At 24.6% G+C, this 26030-nt stretch overlaps 1 protein-coding gene across 1 annotated transcript in view; it reads left to right on the forward strand.

The window, feature by feature from the left end:
* The window catches only part of LOC145843889 (sorting nexin-33-like), a 47669-nt gene extending 33826 nt beyond the window's left edge, over nt 1-13843 (forward strand). Inside the window, exons 8-14 of the mRNA XM_082951153.1 lie at nt 4463-4586; nt 5075-5170; nt 5487-5579; nt 8284-8370; nt 8795-8916; nt 12190-12336; nt 13649-13843. Coding sequence (XP_082807279.1) covers nt 4463-4586; nt 5075-5170; nt 5487-5579; nt 8284-8370; nt 8795-8916; nt 12190-12336; nt 13649-13780 — 801 coding nt within the window. The 3' untranslated portion in view covers nt 13781-13843. The remainder of the gene's footprint in view (nt 1-4462; nt 4587-5074; nt 5171-5486; nt 5580-8283; nt 8371-8794; nt 8917-12189; nt 12337-13648) is intronic.
* Nucleotides 13844-26030: the final 12187 nt, after the last annotated feature.

Consider the following 26030-nt stretch of genomic DNA (forward strand, 5'->3'; position numbering starts at 1 on the left):
CTTGCAAAATATATACAGATACTATTTTTAGATTTATTAAATAACAACATTTTCAAACGTCATTTACGAGACAGCAATATAAATCTCAAGTATCAAACTGTTTTTGACAACAATGATAATTGATTAGTATTACTTTTATTTAGTTTGTATAAAAGTTTAATAACTTCTGTTGAGTTATTAATTAATAAATCTTATATTTTTCTCAATTTTTAAAAGAAAACAAGCTCATAAATTAGCAGTAGTATAAAGTCATTGATTTTAAATGAACTGTGCATAAGTAAAAGATAAATTTTGTTTACTTAAAATTATTAGTTATAATCTTTTATAATGGTGTCGCTATATACTATTAGTTATAAATACATGTGTCTACTTTTTATATTTTATAATTTTTGCAAAAAACTATTTGTTTAAATTAGTATGGCAAATTTTAAGTGAGTTTCGATGTAAGTGACAAACTTAACATTCCATTCATGTGTATCAGATAAATGTTTATTTTTTTACTGAGAATTTAAAACTACAGGGCTGGAATAGATGGTTTATGGTTTGAAAAAGTAATTTAAAACTTGCGTTAGAATAAAGTATTGTTACTAGGAAAAGTTAATTAATTAGCTATGAACAGACTAATGGATTTTTTACATTCAATAGTTACTCCTCAAAAAGTTTTAATATAATAATTCAAGTTTAAAAAAAACTACCGAAATTAGTTTAAACAAAAGTGTTTAAGAACTTAGAGGCTTATCATATTATAAGTTTATTTTGGTTTGATGGTTGTCAAATAGATATGATTGTTCAGCTTAGAATTATATGTTGGTGTTTTAAGTAACTGTTTATGTGTATACTAACTTGTCATCGCCTTACGAAAACTAACATGTTTATTTTTTTATATGTAAACTCTTAAAGTGATTATACTAAAGCTTAATAATCCAAAATATCCAAAAGATCTTGTTGGAGATTTTATAAGTCGAAAACCTTAATACTACACAAGTGTGCTTTTATGTAGGAGGCAAATTTTTTATTTATTTATAAGAAGTTTATCGGTTCAAAGCATTTGCTCATCTTGAATCGATACATTAGCATTTGATATTTCTATTGAACTTACCTCGACCCCAAACCTTTAAAACAGTTTAAAGTGTTTTTCACTGATATAACCTTCAAAAAACTCTAAAAATGCATTATAATGCATTACTAAAAGTTCTTTCAACTTTTTGTTTAACTATCAAACTTGAATTATTTCATTTCTGTCTGAAAAGTTCTACATTCTTTTTTGACACGTGTATCATTTTCAAAATGTTTGCACAATTTTCGGTACATTGTTGCTGTTTTGTTCTACCGTTATGACGTAACACTATTGCTTTCAAGTATTGCCTAACCGCGTTTTCAATTGAAACGACAGTTTCCTGATACTTTTTACTCTAATTTTGTAACAAATACATGGGTTGTCTTGGTATATTAGTGTCTTTATATAATCCGTAAAACACAGGAAAATACAGTTTTTAATAAAAAATTAACAATAGATATTTGTATATGTGAGTAATTATTGAATTCTAGTTTTACAACAACTACATAGATTGTCTTACAGAATTTGATAAAAATAAGAAACACTTAGTATATAGAAAAAAAGTTTAGTATACTTAAGTTATTAAATTTTCCCAACTTCAAAATTTTCTGTGATACTAAAATGGGGATTTTTTTATATTTAGTTTTAAAAATTGTTTTAAGTTAAGAAATATTAAGATTCTTTGTTAGAAGCAAAAGCCTAAAAGTTTATTTTTGGTTAATAAAACATTTCTGTATTTGGGTTATTATTCAATTTATTAATTTCTATTTTTTTTGTTACTCATGATGTTTTTTACTCATAAACCAGAAATCAACTATTAATAGAACTAGTTGAAAACTTGGTAGTTGTTCCAAGTAATTTGATCATCCACCCGAATTTTGGTTTATTTATTGTTTGTTTTGTTGTAAAGTTTTTATTTAATCTCATAAATATTTGAATATAAGCTTAAAAGTTGTTCTCAAAAAAATTTTGTTTTCAAATGTTTAATTTCTATAATTTATCAAAAAGTAAGTACCTATGTTTTAAGTTGACTAAATATAAGTTATTAGAGTTAGACCATTGGCTTCCATTATTTTACTTAATAATTTAGCACTTTGAAAGTATAGTTTAAAGTATATTAAATAACAAAAGTTTAAAACAAAAGCTATCGTTTTGCGCATAATAAATGTGTTGCCATAAAACGTATTCGGTTTCTATTTAAAATTCCTAAATATAATAGTCTCATATGTTATAAAAAACCACTAATAACATGTAAATTGTCCAGAACACATTCTTGGAATTATTGAAGGTAATTAAGTTATTACTACCATAAAAGTTGTTATATATCTGCTAAAAATAATAAGTTTTGTGTTTATAATTTCTACTTCATCATTTATTTACTTGTTAAGAATTCAAGAAGACGTTTAATTTATAAACCGATATAGTTCTAGCATTTTGATAAAAATTTGTGTTCTACTAGTTATGCAGTTTTAAAATAAATTGTGTTTCTTTAAGTTTTTCGTTGTACAACTAAAAATATAACAAGATTTCAACAATTTTTTATTTAAACAATACTATTTTAGTCATTTTAATACAGCATAAAATATTCCATCTTAATATAATTTATATTGTTATAAAATCATTTAAGTATTCAAAAGTATAAATTTAAGCGTTTGTTAACAAAAGATCCTAGCGAAACAAGTTCACTTGAATATATTTTATAACAAATTAAACAGTATTCTTTCTTTACTACACTAACACATTTTACTGTGTGTTAACGGATTAACACACTTCAACTGAGCTCTGTAAAAAAATAAATACTATAAAGAAAGAATAGAAGCTAATAAAAGTATATATAATTATAATATAATATTCTAAATATATCTAGAATTAGTACTTCCTTGATTTCATGTAAGTAGTTTATATTATGATTTGTTATTTTGTTTTGTATTTTACTTTGATTTAGACTTAAAAATTACAAATATTATATAGTTTTACAACATTTGGATTTAACATTACGTATTTTATATATCATTAACTATTAACCTATAAAAATCTAGAGCAATTATTTTTATTTTTATTGGACACATGTATATACTTACTTGAGCTTCTATTCTTAAGCTTCTATTCTTTCCTTGCAGTATTTATTTTTTTTTTACAGAGCTCAGTTGAAGTGTGTTAATCCGTTAACACACAGAAACATGTGTTAGTGTAGTAAAGAAAGAATTCTGTATAATGTGTTATTATTATAAAATCATTTAACCTTATATTTTTGATTGTCAACTGTATCAATGTTGTTTTCTCCTAAATTTTATATTGCCTTGTTTATACCTAAAAAATTTGAAATTTTATTCAAAGCAATAACATTTGAATTTAGTATAAACTTATAAAATAAAACAGTTCTAGAAATTGTTTTTTTCTTTTTTATTATTTTTATGTTTAAACTACAAAAGTTGTATCAGCTTAACCTTTAAAATTAGTATTTAAATGTAGTGCTCTATTTTAATTTCTCAAAACGGTTGTTAATTATTGTTCTTAGTTTCAATAACTTGTTAAAATTCATTGTTTTTAATTTTTTACAACTTTAGGTAGTTGTAAAAAATGTTTTACTAATTTTAATTTGCTCATAAAAAAATTTATTATTGAAAACAATTTTTTTAAATTAAGTTGTTTTTATAGTCTATATTGCGTAATGTAAATCAGTTAAATTAAATAATTAAAATCTACCATTTTAACATTCAAGCATTTAATTTTTTACTTATATTATTTTTGATGTTTTACTAATAAACAAAACATAATATATTTTAATGCAGATACTTGTTTAGTTTCTGCAATTAACTTTAAAAATGTTTAAAGCCTTAATTAGCGGTAAGTAAGTTGTTTTGGTTTTTAAGGTACGTATTAATATTTGACGGTTTTTTCAGTATTTTTGTTCAGTTATTTCGTAGTGTTATTTAAATATATTTCGGAATTAATTATGTTTATTTTAACAGCTTTATTGTTAGTCTTAGCAAATTAAGCTATTTGTTGGTTTTTAGTACATATATGCATTGTTTTATAAATAAATAAATAAATTTTATAGTGAAACTTAATGTCAATTTGAGGTTTTAAAAAGTTTTTCCTATGCTATGTTTGAATGTAACATAAAATATTCTACATTCTAAAATATCTACTTCAGCAATATGTTGCAATAAAATCTTCATTTTTATTGAAGAGTTATCGAAGATTTAAGCTTTGTAGATTATTGAATATTGTGTTATTACTGAAACATCTTTTTTAATTAGCATAGTTTTCATGTATTTAAATTTATAGACTAAAAGTTAGTTTAGTTCGTAACAAGCAACTAACAACCTGAATTAACTTATTTTCTGTATTTACTGTGCTGTTACGCCACCACGTGTCAAACAAAGTTCTAACCAATGACAGATAAGCTATATGTGCGATCACCCGGTCATTAGCCAATCAGAATTGTTCCACAATTTCATCACGTTGACCGAACAGAAAGCGTGGAAAATGAGCAAAAGAAAAGCTGAGAAGGATAACCTGACAGGTTGATTTTTTTAATATTAAATTATCATTATTAAATATGTTTAAAATACAAATAGGCAGCCTTTTTCAGGGCTACAATAACTAAAAGAAGTCGTTTTTAGGCCATACGTAATTTTCAAATTTATACTAAAATTTTATAATAACTCTTTAGATACAAATTTGTAGCATCTTTATTTAAGCCCTACTGATAACTTGCAAAGTTATGAGCAAACATGCAAATATTTATTTTAGTTTTAATTAAAAAAAATAGTTGTGCACCAGTTAAAATTGTTAGCACGAAATTTTCCAACCCCCGATGAAGAACACAGATGCCATAAAATTGTGGTTTAAATTTGTTTTCTAAGCAGAGTAAATGAAGCTCTATCAAAATTCTAGCGATTATAAAACTTTATTTTGCACTTTAGATGGGAATTCATTGAAAACTATACACCAAGCACTTTTATGTATGCGGCGCTAGAGCACGGTAAACGCTAATAATACTATTTTCAGGCGGAAACTTCTTCAGATGTATTCAACTACCTTCCTCAGCTCCATTAAACGACAACGCTGAACAAACTTTAGACGATTTCAAAAAATTCACCAAAGGTTTTTAAATTGTTTAGCTTTTTATCACTTACATAAAATTGATTGTTAGTACTTACTTAATAAAATGCTGAACAAAAATTATTTTTTATTCATTAAAGGTTTTATCGCAGTTAAAAACCGTTTATGAGTATTTACAATCAATTTTAAACAATGCATTGATAAACATAGTAAATTTTTATAAATAAGTTTATGAAAGTATTATTGATTTTTGTCTATCACAAATTGGTTGATGATTTTTTGAAAACACTTTTCAAATAAACATTTAGTTTTTTCAATTGCCAGCTTTAAACACAAATTTAATAAATATTATTCCAAGCTATGGACGATGCCGTGTCTCATTTGAACCACTCATCAGGAAACATGGTTCACAAATGTCAGTCCGTACTGAGCAAAGACTACAAAGAACATGGTTTGTATTTTGTAAATATATAATAAATAACTTGTGAATATATAATAAATATTTTTAAATTTATATTAAATAATTTGTGAATGTATGATAAATAATTTGTAAATATAAAATAAATAATTTGTAAATATATAATAAATAATTTTTAAATAAATAAAAAATAGTTTGTAAATATATAATAAATAGTTTGTAAGTATATAATAATTAATTTGTGAATATATAATAAATATTTTTAAATTTATAGTAAATAATTTGTAAATATATAGTAAATAATTTGTGAATATATAATAAATATTTTTAAATATATTAAATAGTTTGTAAATATATAATAAATAATTTGTAAATATATAACAAAAAATTATTAAATATAAAATAAATAATTTGCAAGTTTATAATAAATAATTTGTGAATATATAATAAATATTTTTAAATTTATAATAAATAATTTATAAATATATAGTAAATAATTTGTAAATATACATTAAATAATTTTTAAGTATATAATAAATAAATTGTAAATATATAATAAATAATTTGTGAATATATAATAAATAATTTGTGAATATAGAATAAATAATTTGTAAATATATAATAAATAATTTGTAAATATATAATAAGTAATTTGTAAATATATAATAAATAATTTGTAAATATATAGTAAATAATTTGTAAATATATAATAACTGATTTGTAAATATATAATAAATAATTTGTGAATATATAATAAATAATTTGTAAATATATGGTAAATATTTTTAAATTTATATTAAATAATTTGTAAATATATTATAAATAATCTGTAAATGTATGATAAATAATTTGTAAATATATAATAAATAATTTGTAAATGTATAATAAATAATTTTTAAATAAATAAAAAATAGTTTGTAAATATATAATAAATAGTTTGTAAGTATATAATAATTAATTTGTGAATATATAATAAATATTTTTAAATTTATAGTAAATAATTTGTAAATATATAGTAAATAATTTGTGAATATATAATAAATATTTTTAAATATATTAAATAGTTTGTAAATGTATAATAAATAATTTGTAAATATATAACAAAAAATTTTTAAATATAAAATAAATAATTTGTAAGTTTATAATAAATAATTTGTGAATATATAATAAATATTTTTAAATTTATAATAAATAATTTATAAATATATAGTAAATAATTTGTAAATATACATTAAATAATTTTTAAGTATATAATAAATAAATTGTAAATATATAATAAATAATTTGTGAATATATAATAAATAATTTGTGAATATAGAATAAATAATTTGTAAATATATAATAAATAATTTGTAAATATATAATAAGTAATTTGTAAATATATAATAAATAATTTGTAAATATATAGTAAATAATTTGTAAATATATAATAACTGATTTGTAAATATATAATAAATAATTTGTGAATATATAATAAATAATTTGTAAATATATGGTAAATATTTTTAAATTTATATTAAATAATTTGTAAATATATTATAAATAATTTGTAAATGTATGATAAATAATTTGTAAATATATAATAAATAATTTGTAAATATATAATAAATAATTTTTAAATAAATAAAAAATAGTTTGTAAATATATAATAAATAGTTTGTAAGTATATAATAATTAATTTGTGAATATATAATAAATATTTTTAAATTTATAGTAAATAATTTGTAAATATATAGTAAATAATTTGTGAATATATAATAAATATTTTTAAATATATTAAATAGTTTGTAAATATATAATAAATAATTTGTAAATATATAACAAAAAATTTTTAAATATAAAATAAATAATTTGTAAGTTTATAATAAATAATTTGTGAATATATAATAAATATTTTTAAATTTATAATAAATAATTTATAAATATATAGTAAATAATTTGTAAATATACATTAAATAATTTTTAAGTATATAATAAATAAATTGTAAATATATAATAAATAATTTGTGAATATATAATAAATAATTTGTGAATATAGAATAAATAATTTGTAAATATATAATAAATAATTTGTAAATATATAATAAGTAATTTGTAAATATATAATAAATAATTTGTAAATATATAGTAAATAATTTGTAAATATATAATAACTGATTTGTAAATATATAATAAATAATTTGTGAATATATAATAAATAATTTGTAAATATATGGTAAATATTTTTAAATTTATATTAAATAATTTGTAAATATATTATAAATAATTTGTGAATATATAATAAAAAATTTGTAAATATATAATAAATAATTTGTGAATATATAGTAAATATTTTGTAAATATATAATAAACCATTTGTGAATATATAATAAATATTTTAAATTTATATTAAATATGGTTCATAAATGTCAGCTTGTATTGTGATTCGTGTATCAATTATTTAATAGATAAGTTAATGATTATTTTGAGTAAATTTTTTGACTTAAGTTCGAATTGTTGTATATAATTTTTATCAAAGTGTTTTTCAACGATTGTTATTTTAGCTAACGCTGTTTCTCCCAAAAAGATTTTCAGAGCTTTACTTAAAAGCTAAAAGATCCTTTTAAGAGAAATAGTGTTAGCTAAAACAACAATCGCTGAATAAAATCTTTATAATTAAGCTCTTATGTATTGAGGACTCTAAATTCATACAGTTTTCTAACTTATTTACATGATGTTTTTATGTTTTAATTGTTAGGTAAATCAATGATTATGCTGAGCGAATCTTTTGGAATGCCCGAAGCTCAAACAGACCCACAATTGACTGACGCAATTAAAATTGCTGGTTGGTTTACTTGTAAAACTTTTTTTTTGTAGTCCAGAAACTTATGTTTTCAAGTATACAGGTAACTAATTATGAGTTACATGAAAATTATTGATAAAATGGTACTGTATGTTTATGCTGTAAAGTTTTTATATTATAGTATGCAGTTAAAAAAAAATGCCTTGATATGGTATTTAAAAATATTTTAAATAATTTTAGTTGATACATACCATTCAATAGGAAAACAACAAATTAAAATATCGATATTTTAAACAAATACAGCTGAAATACAACAATCAATGGTGAACGATTTCATCAATACTAAGTTAAGACGTTTGAAAATATAATATTATTCACAAACAGGTGAAACGTACCATTCCATCGGTGAACAATTTCGTCAATACTAAGTTAAAATATTTTTTTTAATAATATTATTCACAAACAGGTGAAACATATCATTCCATCGGTGAGCAGTACCACGAACAAAGCAAGCAGGATCACGTTCCACTCATAGATACGCTGTGGATACACAAGGGGGTCCTCGACGCATTACCAGATTGTTTTCATGTTTGTTTGATGTATATAGTATTTATTTGATTTATTTTATTATTATTAGGAAATATTGTGGATACACAAGGGGGTCCTCGACGCATTACCAGATTGTTTTCATGTTGGTTTAATTATGATTTACATGAAAATTATTGAAATATGTTCGCTTGTTCTAACAATTTTGATTAAACTACAGATTAGTAAATTATTAGCATGAAAATAATAAACATTATTTAACTGTTCAAAAAACATAGATTTAATCGTTTGCAAACAAAAGATCCTAGTGAAATAACTTCACTGGAATATAAATAAAACAAATTGTACGGTAATCTTCCTTTATTGTACCAACAACACACAGAAACATATGTTGGTAAAATAACGGAAGATTACTGTACAATTTGTTTTTATAAGTATTACATTATCATGTTGGTTTGCTTTAATAAAATGGTAATAATAAGATACTAACAAAATGATAAGTTTGATTACATATCAGTGAATTGTTAGCATGAAAATAATAAATATTATACTATTATTATTGAAAGTTTATTGTCCATACGATGGACCTGGGCATCAATACCAAGGCCACTTGAACTGTAAGACACAAACATATGACGAAATATGCTATAAAGTGGTCCCCGACACACTACACAGGGTGGCCTCAAATCCTGGAATCCTGGAATTTGGCAACTTAGGATACAAACGACCTGAAAACACCTGGAATTTGAGAATTTTTGAAACGAAAAAACTCGAATTTTGAACAAAAAACACAAAAAAAACTGGAATTTTTAACAATGTTTACATGTAAAAAGTAAATTTTTGGTTTGACACAGAAAACCTAACATATTGATTAAAAAAAATTGTCTTCATCAAAATTGTTACACATCAAAAAACACATTTAAAGTTAAGTAGCTTTACAGTATCTTTTCAATGTTGTTGTTTTTATTTTTAACTTAATTTCAAACTAAAGTAGACCCAAAAACGTGTACTGTTAAAAACCTGGAAAAAGTTCAGAAAACCTGGAAGAAATTTCTTAAAAACCAGTGGCCACCCTGGCTACAAGAGCGTTTTCATGTTGGTTTTATGTAAAAAGTTTAATAAATCTAAATTAATGTTTAAGTTTACGCTTTATATATGTCTACTGTAAAATTTTGATATGAGTAAGTTTACTTATTAGTAAGCTTGCGTTTTAGAATCAAAGTCATTAAATTTGCTATCTACATTTTAAAAATATTTTATTTTTTAATTTTACTATTTATCTTCTTAAAGGTATCAGTGTTTTAATGTGTTTACCGTTTTTATGGTAATTTTCAACTAATTAGAAACAAAAGCTTTGAATAGTTATGTTTACACTAAACATTTAAAAAAATGTTGTCTTGTACTCAATTAAAAGTGCAACACAATTTAATTTGATCAGGTTAATTATTATTGTAGTTTTAAAAAACCTTTTTTTTGATTCTATTGAACTTATTCCATTGTAATATATTTAGACGTATGATTCAAATAGTTTATGTCAAACCCATGAGTCATTTTTAATCCATTTATTTTGTGACATTTTACAAAAAATATGTCTAATTTAATTGACGTTTACAAATTAATTTAACTTAAATGTCTTCTAAACGGTTTTTTTTGTTTTAGAGTAAAATTAAAATTGGAATTTTTAAATTATTGCTGTAAAAAAATATGTTTTACAATAAAAAGTGATGGTAAATTTTTGAAAGACCATATATTTTTTTGGGAGTTTTTTAACAAGGAATGTACATTCTATAAATAAAATTTGAACTTCATTAGTTCAAAAAACATTATTTTGTTTTGAATAAAAATAAAAATATTTTTTTTTAATGTACAATCAATATCAATTTGTTCTATCAAACTCAACTAATTTAAAAAAACTTTTTTTTTTAATCATATCTGTTATTTAAGTTGTTTTAGTATACAGTTGTACATTTTTTATTTTAATATTTAAAAGTAGTATTAAACAACACCACTGCTTTTATACAATGATATTCAACTTTATTTTTGAATATATTTTTAAATTTAAAGGTTAGTTAAACACAAAGTAAGAAGAATTTCAAATTGTATGTCAAATTTTAAACTATATAAAAATGATAATCTGAATAAAGTATGACTTAGCATTTTTTTTGTTATTAAATTCACCGTAAAACATATGTGTACAAGTTTTGTGAAATTTTGATAATCTGCAAAAAAATTCATTATTGCAAGTTGACCGATTTAATTTTCAATGCTGTAAACAAATCATAAGAAATAATCACTTAAGCTTAGTTATAACTTTATTTTTACTTAAATTTTTGACCCACAGTACCTATAAAAAATATTTTAGACCAAGTAATTTAACTTTAATGAGAATACAAACTTATAAAGTTGAAGTCGTTAATATGCAAAACTAATACTGTATAATTGTTTTTAAGTTGCATCTTTACTAAAAAAAATTCATTATTAGTGACATAAAAATGTTTTTTGTAACATTATGACATCATATTGAACGTATTTCTTTAGTTTACAGATGCAAGTTTCTTTTATAAACGATATATTCATTATAAAACCTCTGTGACATAAGCTTACATATTAAATTGCGCATTTTTTATTGTTTTTTGTGCAATTATTGGTTTTAAAATAAAATAAAATTGATTAGAAACTGAGTAGATATCATAAAAATTTACAAATTTAAAACTAATATAGTGCTTATGTTATAAAAAAGAATTACTAAAGTTTTACAAGTTTACTTCTTGGAAAAAACAAAAGTTCTTTTTAGTATTTTAACATTGTATTGTACAACATAGTCTTTCTTAAAGTTTTTTGTTACTTTTGCAGAAACTTTGTGATCAGCAAAATAACTAATAAAATGAGTGATGTATCTTAATTTTTTTTCGAAAGCTATAATTTAAAGTCTTGTTAGAGTTCAATAGTTTGAAAATAAATGCATTTAGCCAACAGTAAAATATTAGTTTTAAAAGTAAAATAGTGTCAAGTTCACAGAATTTTTTTTTTGTTTATTGTGCATAGCTTTTGAAAACTTTTAAAAATTACTGTTATATTAAATAAATAAAACAAAGTGTACTTCAAATTAAAATGCTATGTTTAAAAAACTTTATTTAGAATGTTGGTCAATTTTTTTTCAAATTTTATGGATCAGAAAAGCTAATCAAATATTAAGATAATTTTTAATGTTTTTTTTTATCACGGTTACAATATTTTCTCAAATATCCAACAGAGTGTTTAGTCTTCAAAATTTATTTAATCTAATAAACTTTAAAATTTTATACTTTTTTGCAGCTGCACAACGGAGCGTTGAGGAAGTTGAAGGAATGCAAGAAGCTGGGGGAGGAGGGCAAGATGACGTCATCGGAGGTGGGCGGAGTTGCGGAGCGGTGTGACGTCATAGTTGCGAGCATGCAGTCGGAAAGCCAACATTTTCATCAGGTAAAAAAATATGTAAAACATACAACCGTTTTTATTTGACTAGAGTTTTGTGCTTGCGTTTCGTTGTGTAAAACGCGGTGAAAAGTTTCTTTCGAGTTTTTCTTTTTTTTTTGTTCAGCTGCAAGTTGTGAACAATATTAGAATTTGTATTTTGGAACAGTTTTAAGTTTAGAGAGGATCTACTTTTTAACTTTGTGAATCAACTAAAACTTCAATGTACTTTTTTTAAACTGTAAACCAGGGCTTTCCTAAATTATTTTATTATTTATATTATATTATAAAGTAAAATCGCTCTCCCACTATTAGTCACCGCCCCCTTAAACAGATTTAATTTTTAGATCACCAATTTAACTTTTCGTTTTCTGCTATGGTCCACTTTGGAAACCCTAGTTTGAAATTTTAAAAAACTGTAAAAATTTTGTATGTTTAGAGATTAAAATATTAAAACTTAAGCTAAAATTTGTATTAAAAGCAAGTTGAAAATTCTATGACTGCCTCCCGCATTACTAAATTTTCCCAAATAAAAGAGTGATATTGCCCCTTTTTGGAAACCCTGTTGGAAACTAGGTAGACAACTTATTTTCAAATTCTTAAAACAGCAGTTCATTAGCATAATACTTTTAAATTTTGAATGTACAACTATTTTAACTATGACTGATTAAATGAAAATTATTTTAATTGGTATACAAAAAATTGTATAAAGTCTATTTATCACTTAAAAAGTTTTTTAAGTCTCTTTTTGACTTTGTAGTGAGGATTTATGTAAAAAGTTGATAATCACGTATAAGTTTATGGGCGTTACCAATTATTTGAGCAAATAAAATTTCCCAAGTTTTTTTTCTCCTATAATTTTTCTCAGCCCTCTATTTTGATGTTACTTTAACATCAACAACAAATCATAAACTTAACATTGTCAATATTGAGATTTTTCGAAAAGTGAACAAAGATTTTAAGTAACACACTTATGTAATTTAAAAACTTACAAAGAAAAGAACTACTTATGACAAGCGTTTAGAAAAAAAATTTAAATATCATTAAAAAAAAATATCTTTAATATTGTTAAATTTCAAAAAGTTCAAAATTATCTTAAAACAGTCATGTATATAAGTATATTAGCACATAACTCCAACAATAAAGACCCTGATAGAACTTATTAAGAAGGAAAATATTAAATAAAAATTATTAATTTGTTTTTATCCCCACGGGAGAGACACAGACTAGTGGCTTTAAGAATAAAAGAATATATAAAAAAATAATTGTATTTCAAACATCAATAATATTATGAATATTGAATAAAAATGTGTTTCTTCAGGAGAGACACAGACTGATGGCGCTTCGCATGAAGGACTACTTGGCGAAGCAAGCAGAATTTCACGAGAACGTTGCGAGACAGCTGAGGGAAGCGCAAGCCAACTTCGATCAGATCTGCACCCAGTACCAGTGATTGTGACGTCATCATACGAATGTGACGTCACAAAAAAAAATTAAATTCGGTTTCACATGCAGGTTGCTTACAATGTTAAAAGTTATTTGACTTTTAAAAAATTCTTCTACTGATAGTAATTTAAAATAAAAGTTTATTTAATTAATTTATGCTGAGATCAATTATTTTTCTTCGGTCTCAGCATTGTTAATTTTTATTTCGATTTTTTGCCAATAAACAAACTTTTCATAAAATTTGGTTTGTGTAAGCAAACATGTGTAACCATTTGTAAAATATTTTTGTTAAAGGTTTGAAATTTTATATTAAAATATATTACTTTTTACAAGGACGGTAGACTTGATATAAAGAAAAAATGAGTTAATAAAATTAAATCCCTTAATTTTCTATTTGATTTCTTTTACTATTGTGATTCTTCTTACATAACTGCTATTGCTTGATAAAAGTTTCTTTAATAAATTTAAGCTTACATCGAAAAGTTTAGCTATTTATTACCTAACTTATATTTAATATTGAACTTATGATATTATAATAGTTATTGAAGATATCTAATGATTGATAAAGGCTATAGAATTCTTGATAAAAAATTTACTAACTAAACTATGTTGATTAATAATTAGCACCAAAATATAGATAAGATGTAAAAACACTCTGTTTATCATATAACTTAAACTTTGTTTAAAATAAAAGTCGTCGTTATTTTTCGCTTACTTTATAAAAGTTTAACTTTCTTAGTTTTCGTGTCATCTAAAGATCAAATCCATGTTTTTCTTACTGACTAATAAACTATTTCTGATCAGTGAAGCGCTTTGTTAATGATTATATTTCTTTTGTAATATTTATTTTTAACTAAATTTATTTGTCTTCACAAATTCTATAAGTAATTTGGCTGGTAGATTCATATTTATTAACTTCTGAAGCTGAAAAAATATTCTAATAAGTTATGTAAGGATACAAATTTTTGCAAATTGTTTTATGAGAACATCTATAAACGTTTTTGATCATACCGCTTAAAAAGTTTTACATGTAAATTTAAAACTTTTGTAAGTTTATTTTGCTATTCTCAATTTTTCAAGTTTTATTGAAAAACTTATGTTTTATATTAGTTTTAGTTGCTATTAAATCTTAAACTAAAACTTTTTAATAAAAAACAGCTTGTTTATGATTGGAGTTTTCGTTTATGTTAATTGCTAAATGTTATTTTTAATTACATTTCTTATAGTCGTCCAAAAATTGTCAAATTCTTATTGTTTTCTTAAGTATGTACAAACTTTGTTCTTCTGTCTGATTAAATGACTTTTCTTTTTATTTTTGAAAGACCATTTTCTAAAAAGCATCAAAAGAATATATTTTTGAGCTAATATTTTTGTTTATAAAGGTAATTTTATGAAAATATTAAAATTTAACTTCTAATTTATTTTTTTGATAAGTTTTTTTTATTAACCTTTTTATTTAGTAAAGTTTTTGTAAAGCAATCTACTAGTTTTCATTTTAAATAAGTATTTCTTTTATTTTGATTAAATATTTCATATTCTTGATCAAAATCATTTTTACATTGTAATAAACATTAATTCGTAAAATCAGTGGCAGAATTAATTGTTTTTAAAATCTTATCTGTTTTCATCTAGTTCAAAAAATATATGAACTTAGAAAAAGTTAAATTTTTAATAGATAACTACAACCTCTTAGCAAAACCAAATTAAATTTATTCTAGCAAAATAATTAAAGTTATAGTTAGAATTAATATCAGTTTAGAAACATTAAGTTTTCACCATAGGCATTTGACTGAGCTTAGTTTATGGATTAAAAAAGGTAATTTTTTAGCTTAATAAATAAATACTTATATTAAAAAACACATTTGAAGTAAATCTTTTTTGAAAACAAATTTTTTATACTTTGTTTTATTTCTTGTCTGTCTAATGGATCAGAAAATAATATTTAACAAGAACTAAATGAATTTGAACTTACTAACTTTCCTTACACCTGAAGAAAAGTTAAGGCCATAGGGGTTTTTTTTTTTAAAAAGATTAACATTAGCTCTTATTTTTAGTTAATAAATAAATTTTTTACATGAAAAAAAAATCAATTAAATTTCTAGATATAACCAGTTTTGTTTCAAAAATCATGGCCAATTTTCTCGGAATTTTTTAATGTACGACCTGTAAAAAATTTCTAAAACCCGGTTTCTAAGACACGTTTTTTGATAAATCTGATTCGCCAACTAAAATAGTAGCTACGCTTGTTATTAACTTCAAAGTTCATCATAGCCAAGTTCGAGTTTCAATCTATTACTTATATTTTTCAAGAACTCTAGTAGAACACAATGCAAGAAAATTTTATACTTGCATTAAAATAATTTTTGCTTGAAACAACTTGTCTAGTAGACATATTTGTTTTAGTTTCGTATAAATTTGAGTTTACTTTTTTGGATCTTAATTTATCCCTTGAAGTGTGTTAACTCGTTTTTCTCACAGAAACATATGTTAGTTCCATAAAGAAAAACTATACTGTGAAAACTTTTTTTATTATTTAAACTTATATATATAACCAACAAGGAATATAGGAACTATTTGCCTAAAACTGCAAAGTTTTGCGTACGAATTTTGGACAATACTAAGTTCTGATTTTTCAAGTTCTTATAAAAAAAGTTTAAAGAAAATATTTGTTGTATTTGTAGATTGTTATATATTTACAAAAGTCAACGAAAAATCTAAAAACTAGTTTAGTGATAATTTTTATCACAATAAAATAACTAATGCCGAAGACATTTTGATAAAAAAGCTATTAGCTAGTTTTATAAACCTTTACTTTTAAAGTGTTAAACTTTCTTTGGTTAAATTTTCCTTGATGTATAACTGAGTATCTATAAAGGTTTCAAAAAAGTTTTAATACTTTCTCAGTTAGTTCTAGTTACAAAAGCTGCAGAACTTTTGTCTTTAGCTGTAAGTTTAATAAACGTTCAGAAACATGCAAAGAAAATTTGTTTAAAACAATTAACAGTAAAATTATTTAATTGCTTAACCTTTAAGAAAATTGTTAATTATAAAGAAAACAAAATTGTGCAGTTTGATAGTTTTAAAATTCATTATAATTTTTACACAGTTTATTTAAAAATAGACATTTTGGTTTTTAATTTAATTTTCTCCTGCACTATCTTAATCATGTCTTTGATTAGATTGCACAATCATTTTTTTAATCAAGTATATTGTATCACTTAGATAGCATTTCCATTTGATTAGACTTGTTTTGATTTGTTACAAAAACTTCAACTCTGTCAGAATTTTAAAGTAAGAGCAAAGTTATGTTTTGATATTGTAAAAAGTCTTTCTTTTGTTTGTTAGTTTGACAATGTAAGTTTTTTATTCTACTGAATTTAAAACTGCAACAAGTATTATTACTTTCTATTTTGATAGTTATATAATTTAATAGAGTGGCTTTTAAAACATTTAAATAACCACTTACCAACTCATACAAAAGTCACTAAAGTTTAAAAAATAAAAAAGCTTCCGTTCTTTAAATTTCTCAAGACTTACAAACTACATTTAAGACCCTTAAAAAACAACTGTGTTATAACTTTCAGTAAGTTTTAACAATTCTTTGTTCTAGTAATTTAAAAAAAAAAGAAAAAACTGAACTAAGACCTAATCAAAATAAGTTTTTTATTTTACTTATTTAAATTAGTCTTCATAGATTAAATAAAACAAAAAATACAATATAAGCAAGCATCTTGAATTAGCTCAAACAAATTTTGCTACTTCAAACATTAGAAAGAGATGCATAGATGTAAAAGTATTAATAACAAAAATAAAATTTTTTCATCATGATTAGCTACTTGTCTAAATATATTAATGTAATATTTAAATTATTTAAAACTTTATATGCAGTTCTGTTTAAAACACATCAGTTTAATCTTCTTGCTGACGATGGAACTTTATAAAAACTAAGTATAAACAACTAATAGAAATAAAACTATTTAATCACGTTAATTAACTACAAAATTGAATAAACTACTTGTACATGGTCATTTTTAAACTCTTTTCAACAATCACTTTACATGCAGTTTTGTTTAAAACGCATCATCTTGATCTTCGCACGACGATGGAACGCACCGAAGGGGAAGCCGAGTTGAAGCAGGAGCTTTACGAGCTCTTCAGAAGATCAGAAAACATCAAGGACCTGCTGTTCCAAGCGGTGTTCGAGAACTCCAAGCTCAAGCAGGGAATTGCGGACGTCGGATGGAAGATCGGAATCCGGCAGAGCGATCTGGCGGATCACGATGATAACGTCTGGGGTCGTCAGAGGCGCGGATTAGATAAGGACGAGAGCTCTGAAGGAGTCCAAAGACTCCGGGAAAATCTCAGGAGGGTCGCTGATAATCTCGGTGACTTGAAGAGTAGTAGCGAGAGTTCTGAAGAGCGGCGACAAATGGAGGAAATTCGAAAGACGATCGGATATTGGCGGAATGGTCATGACGTCAACGCTCGTGGTAATCGCGATGACGTTGAGAGTATACCAGAGAGCCCCGAAGAGGTGCAAAGAAATGAAGAAATTCTAAGGAGGATCGGAATTCGGGAGAACTATCGGCCAGTTGGTGGTTATGTCGGCAACGCCCGTGGGAGCGTAAAGGTCAGAGGCGAGAGTTCCAAGGAAGTGAAGAAGGTTTCTGAAGCGGGAACTGGTCGTGAGAATGATAATAAGAAAGCCTTATTTGGGAACACTGTAGATAAAAGTTTGTATGAAAAATAATCTGCATTAGTTTCTCATTCGATTTGTTCTAACTGAGTTGTTGCTGATTGTTTTATGAATTTTATTTGTTCGCTTTTTACCTGCGTTTTACTTGCAATAAATTTGTTTGATTACTCAACATTAGACTTTCGTTTAACTATTGTTAATTAAGTTAATTTAAAAAAAATATTTGATCGAAAAAACTTGTATGCAGTTAAAAAACTATTCATTTCGATAAGATGAAAGTACAATAAAATTTATTGAAACATGTATGCTATCTTTTTTAACTAATAATTTCAATTTTATATAATCTAATCCATTCAAAAAAATAATATTTACTGCTATTTAAAGCAAATAATGAAATCATTTTTACGGAGTAACAAATATGCTATATTTAATGGATAGAAAAATTGAGAGTAAATTAATAATAATATACACCTTTTAAAACAATGTGGTTGCTTGTTTTGATATAGTTCATATTTATTCTTTTAAAAAAATTGTTAGAAAAATTTTTTTTAATTGTTTTTGTAATGTTTATGGTAATGTTGTTTTTAGCAATGGTAACTTTATAACTTTTCCTTGCGAAATATTTTATATTAAACTAATTTTTAACAAAGTCTAATGAATAATTTTATTTGCTTCTTTGATATAAATTATAAAATAAATGTTGAGAAAAACACAGAAAATAAAACTACATTAAGCTTAATTTTTTTACAAAATGTAAAAGAGTTAAAGTAATACTACTAACTACAAAAGAACAATTTGAGCAGACTGGTCAGAACCTTTCTAGGTTTACAGCCTTTTCAATAATTAGTAGGATCTAAAAGAGGTTGAAAACGTTTTAGTCGATGTCAGAACAACTAAAAAAATTAAAACTTATAAAAACTTACTACTAAAAATTTGTATCGAATTACTTTATGAACAATACAAAAAAAGAGAGTTATTAGCAACGTTATATAAAAGTGTTCTAATATTTAAATACTATTTGACATTGATAAAAGTCATTTATGAACATTTTGAAAATGCTTTCCCCTCAAGTTTTGCTGAATTAAAAGTTGGCTTCTTTTTACCACGTTATGTAACACTTTAAAAGTAAACATTTGTCAAAAACAAACTTAATAATAATGAATTAATAAAAGTTCATCTTAACAATGACACTAAAATTAACAAATATCAGTTTCAAGTAACTACGATCAAGAAAAAAAAAAGAAATCCAATAAAGAAAAGTATACTGTGCTGAAAAGATTTAAGGTAACTTTAAAACTAATTTGTATTCAGTTTCAAGTAAAGTAATTGTCATCAAACTTTTACTAAGCCCAATTGATCAGAATAATAAAATATCAAGTAACTTAGTTTTTAACAAACTCATTATGACGTAACATTAATTTACGCTAAGTTTTGTATGCTTATCTTTCTCACTCTAATCTTTTGAAAATTTTCTTTCCTACAGTAGGTAATTCTTATCTGTCTTTTAAAATTTTTACAACATATGCTTTTTTTTTAACCTGCTCACTATTGTTTTTCACAGAAAAAAATGTTAACAGATCAAAAGAGCTGTCCAACCGAAACTGTTTATTATTAGTTTAATACTTTTTGTTAAAACAGGTTGTCAGTATTCTAACCAATATAGAATACAAAAGTAGTCCTAAAAAACTTTTATTAAGAGCTTTTAGTGTTCTACAAACAAGTAACTTAGGAGTTACTTAACTTAGGAGTTACTGGTCAATTATTTCACTGTTTTACTGAAAGAAAACTTGAGATTTACGTCAACTTATTTAGATGTTGGCAAGTTTGCTATCTTTCCTTTGTGATCTTACCTTTAACTCACAAGCAATAATAAAATTTTCAGCTAATGAAATGAATAAAAGTACTTAAATAGATTTACCTGTCATTTAAAACATGAACTTTATGTAGATGATATTTACCTTAGTATTTACCCGAGTTCTTCTGCTTTATTTACATTTTTCAAACGTTTTTTATAAACTGCGCCTTACCTTATCAATCGTGACAATATTAATATAAAAATGCTTAAATCATTCTAGGACACAGTCAATTTGTGATTTTGCTTTTGCATAAATAATTAGAAAAAAATCAAAAATAGTTTTGAAAACTATACAAATTTATTGCATATTACATAAGTTCAAAAAGCCCTCTTCAGTATACTTTTAATAAACTCTTAGTTTATCTATCAATCTCTTTTTCTAAAACTTGATTGCAGTACAATTATTTTTGATCACAAGTTGCAAGAAAGTATTAAGTTCTTTCAACTTACAATAGTGATCAATTTCTCGGTGATTTGACATCCACCCATGTTTGTTAAAGATTCAATCATCCGCGTTATTAGAATTTTACTCTTGCTGTTACGTGCGTTGTTTATTGAACGACAAAAAACGCTCAAAAAGTTTGGTCCAAGGACCTGGTGCACGAAAAAACCTTTCGGTTATCGAGTCATAGACCAGAACAGTTTAACGTCATGTCCAGGACATATTATTATTACCAAACAAACAGTTGTAAGTTATTTGAACGCCCCGTATTGGCTGAAACTTTCAAGAAAAACAACTTGATTTTTATGTAAACAATATAGCAATTTTAATTTTCGCTGTCTTGTCAAGCTAAAAAGTTTTCAATTTTTTAATTGCAATCACACATACCAAATGTAAGTTTCTTTAACTTTTTTTTTGACTTTAGGATTTTTGTTCACCTAAGTCACTGTATGAAATCTACAAATTTGAATTGTGCAACTTTTCAAAATTGTATATGTACTTGTATGTGATGATAGCCAGTTGACAATAACCCTCACTTGATAGTTAAAAGTTACATCGTTTGTGAAGTTATCTATTTCGCCTTTTGTAAGAAAGAGTTTTAACTTTTTTAAATATACAGGACTTTTAAAGAAAAAAGAAACCATTTAAGGTTATATTTTATAACAAAAGATGGAAAAATATTTTTAACACCATTAATTATAAAATATGATTTATTATTATTAATTTGTTTTAGTGTATAATCCAGCCAAACGACCTTTTCATTACATCAGAATTTTCTGTATTTTTGTTTAAATTCTAAACCATAACTTTGCTTTACACTCAGAATTTGATCAATGTACACTTGTAGTTTCACAGTACACGTTTGGAATCCAGCTACAGCTTACTTATTTGTAAGTTTAAATAAAAGTTTTACCAACCTTATATAGGCCATGTTAGTGTTTTATAAAAAATTTAACGTTGTGATTTGATCATACAGATCTATTTCAATAATGAGTTGTTTATTAGCACATTACCATCAACTCAATGTTTTTTTTTACAAGATTGTCTTTTACTATCTCTTTGTTTAATAAAAAACTGTTTTGTTCCAGTAATATTTGTCAGCTGAATTTTTAATTTGTGTGAGTTGAAAATATTTTTAATTAGGGTTGACCTGTTAACTTATCACAACAAAAAAGTGTTTGCTATACAATAAACATAATGGTTAGTTAAATGCCTCTTTTTTACTTCAATTATGCTTTCAAACACTTATGTACAGTGTTTTAATTTAAAGAAAAGTATTAAATCATTTTAGGAATATCTATTAAATACTTTTTCAAAACACTGCTAATAAAGGTTTATAATTTCGTACCATTTTGCTAGACCGTGCTTGCCTTTATTGCCTGTTCAATAAATCTTTTTATAGTTTTAAAATTTTTTTTGAACTAAAACATTTTTACCTTTATTGTATCTTTCATAAAACCAGTTAAGACTAAATTTTATACAAAGATTGCAATTTAAAAAAACTTAATGCTGTCCGAAGTAGTACTATAAAATATTTTATTAAAGTAAAACTTACGTTGACATATTTATAAACTTGTCTATACCATCTGGATGAGTCACAAACTTTTACAAAACATTATTTTGATGATGTATATTAGTTTGATATTTTGCAAAATTTATTAATTGATCTTGCTACATACTTGGGTAATAATTGACAACATCAGAGCTCACGAAACATGTTATAAATTTTGGAGCACTCCGGTTTGTTTAACAAGTGATCTCCAACAAACTACGAACTTTTGCTAGGTTTACATTGGCCATCCAGTTTCTTAGGGATTTTGATACATGCTGATCCCTTCTCAGATGGAATCTCTGAGAAGTTCTCCAGATGTATACGCTGTCACAGTGACAATTATATCTTTAAATGACGTTTTTCGGGATTGTGAATAACATCTTTAAGTATTTCATATGACCGTTTTCCAGTGAAGTGACTAATTTTTAAATTAACTGCCTCGCATGAGCTTTTCCTTTGGACTAGAGAGAATTTTTTTTTTTAAGCTAAAAAATAACTTTATACAAAACATAACTCTTCTGTTGAAAAAAACTCACTTGTGAAAAAATTTGCAGCAGCAAAACTCTTGTTTATAAAATTAATTTTTATATAATGAACTCTTTCCCAATCAAATAACTATTGATACCAGTTTGTGTGTATTTATGTTATCCTTTTTTATTACACAAACGTTTTCGAAGCTACACAGGGTTTCCTTGCAACCAGTTTTGTAATCTGTTCTTCTAAAAACTTTTCTCTCGACTCCCATAACAATTTCTTATAGCTGAAATTTACAACTTTTACCTCTTTCTTCATTTTATGCATCTTCCAGTTCCTGATTTATGAAAGTGATAGAACGCTTAAACTTATTGTCTACTTGGCTTGCAGTTGATAAATTAATAACAAAACTAAAATAACGCTAAAGTCGTCTAGTACATTTATACTTAATTCGCTAATACTTTTGTCTGCTTTTAAAATTAAATTGCAAACGTTAACAGGAGAAAACAGTAAAGCTATGGTAACCCAACGTATAAAAGCTTACCTATAAGTAATTAAGCAGATAAGTTTAAACTTATAAAGCTGCTAGGAAGAATTTATGAATAAAAGAAATATTGTCTTTTAGCAGATATTAAACGTATACTGCTTAGTTTTTACACGAAAAAATTTCAACAGCCAATTACACAAAGTTTCTTAAATACGGCTGGAAAAACTCTTTGTTAAAGAAAGGACTTCATGGTGATCAATAAGATGTCGTATTCAGAATGATGACATCATTAATCTACATAGGTTCAACTGGTTATTGAAATTTCGTACCATTTGATTTAATTATACAACTTACTTTCAATTCTTGAATACTTTAATATAAACAAAAGTTAGGTATTTCAACTAAGAGGAATTCATAAAAAAATTAAAACCTCATTAGAGTATTGCGTCAAGGTTATAAATTGGTTCAACTATTTGTTTTAAAATTTCGTAATGGAAATTTGATAGAATTCTCGCGACTGGTTTGTTTTTAATAACTTCTCATCTACATTATTGTTTATTAGCAAATCCTGATTCTACCCATGACCAACAAAAGTTTTTAAGAAGCCCCTCTAAACACTGAACTTATTTTAAACATCTAAGTTTTGACGAATAGCATGAGAAAGCTATTGATTCTCCTACACGTAAAGACGGTAACATTCTTGATTTACTGCTTTGTAATTGTATGGGTTTGGATAGAGTTAAGTTTTATTCGGTTGATTCGCCTTTAAACGATGCTAATGACCACAGCATTATTTCGTTTGGCATTAGTGTTGATAGGGGTACAAAGCCAACTTCTCGGTCGCTCTAACCCAGATTTTTAAAGATAGTTCTTATAACATGTCTGTTTCACAGTAAATAAGTTTCCATAAACTTGACAGAGAAATTGTATAACAGTCACGAAGTTTTCATCATAAGCTCAAAATACCGCTTAAAACCTAGTGTAGAACATTAAACTCTGGAAGAAATCAACTAGTATTACTATGCAAGCTAATCCTAGAAAAAATTGTCAACAATATTTGAAGGAAATCAAATTTAACTCAGTTGAAAAACTCATAAGAAGTGTTGAATGGTATGACTATAGAAATGATTTGTAAACTTCGACATAGTTAACTTTTACCCAAGCATCAAACGAGAACACTTAAAGAAAAAAAGTTTGCTAAAAGTTACACAAAAATATAAACAAAGACATTAACCTGATAAAACACACAACAACAGAACCTGGATAAAAAGACAAGAAAGACCCATTTGACATACCTGTGGGTTCATTTTTCGGTGCAGAATTTCGTGACCTTACTGGACTGTACACCTTAATCAACCGTAGACTTTTATATAAGAACCAAAAAACTGGACTTTACAGGGATGACTGTCTCGTCAGCATAAAAAGAATAAAAACTTCAAATGAACTCGGATTCTAAATAACGATTGGTATTGACAATTAGTTGCCATTTATTAGATATTCCAAATAGAATCTTTAGAGAATATCAAAGAAAATTAAGCGGAATTCTACAGGGAAACTTCTCCAAACAAAAAATAACATGATCTATAAAATTATTGTACTTGAGGAATTGATTAAGTACAAAGCATGAACTCAATGATTGGTCAGTATGTACCGAAAATTCTTAAAGTTTGACTACGAGTCTATATAAATTTAACAGAAAGTAAAATTTTATTTTTAGTCAGTAACTTAAAATTAACGGACTTTTTTTGGCTACATATTGTATAAGTTTAATAGAGATAATAATTAAAACTATTTTCTGGTGAACAGCAAAAAAGTTAATCAGACTATAATTCTTATTTTTAAATCTTGATAAAAAGTTGCTTTTTATGATTTTTTTTCCTCTCGTGCAAAATTAACCCATAGTGCAAAATCGTTTTCGTGCAAATTTAGCTTCATGCAAATTTGTTTTTGTGCAATTTTGTCTTCGTGAAATTTAGACCCGTTCCCAGTTAAACTACCCAATAAATAATTAGAAGCTAGTAGTTTTTAAGAAAGCAGTCTGGTATTAATTAAAGTACAGGCGTAACAAAATAATTCAATGCCTATAGTAGAAATAAATAGAATTATATGTTTCTAAAAATAAAACTATAACCGCTTTTATTCTCTTAAAAAAACGCAAAAATTGTGTTCCCTCAAGCAAATCGGCTCTTAAAAGTATTAAGTCATTCAACTAAGTTACGTTTTTCTGTTGTTAGCTAACAACATATTTTAATCTTTAGTTCCTTTGACTTTCATCAAAATGGTGATACGATTTTAGATTATTTAAATCTAAAATAGAAAATTTTTGTTTGTACTAAACATATAGCTAAGTGAAAACCTTGAAAAAATTCTTTATACTTAATTTAATACAGAAAAACTTAAATACCGTTATCAACGAAAATTAAATTAAGCACTTAAACTTTATCGAAAAAAACCAAACTTACTTGTTTAAACTTTGTCTTTAGTGTGTTACAGTATTTTAGATAGATTAAGTATAACATAGTTGGCTAGCAAGCAGATGTTGACTTTATGATGACTTAGCATCAAACCAAGCCTTATACATAGTTTAATAAAACTTGTTTTCAAAGTGTTTTTGTTTCGTTAAAAATTAAATAAGTTAAACTGTGGTCAGTTTATGTGTTTTCAAGATGAGTATAACCCTATTTTTTTTTAAGTGTAAATAAAAAACAATTATTTTATTTAAATTAAACCAATAAAACAAAATAGCTTGTA

The sequence above is a fragment of the Thalia democratica genome, chromosome 9, assembly GCF_965202585.1.
Source record: "Thalia democratica chromosome 9, ktThaDemo2.hap1.1, whole genome shotgun sequence".
Taxonomy (NCBI): Eukaryota; Metazoa; Chordata; class Thaliacea; order Salpida; family Salpidae; genus Thalia; species Thalia democratica.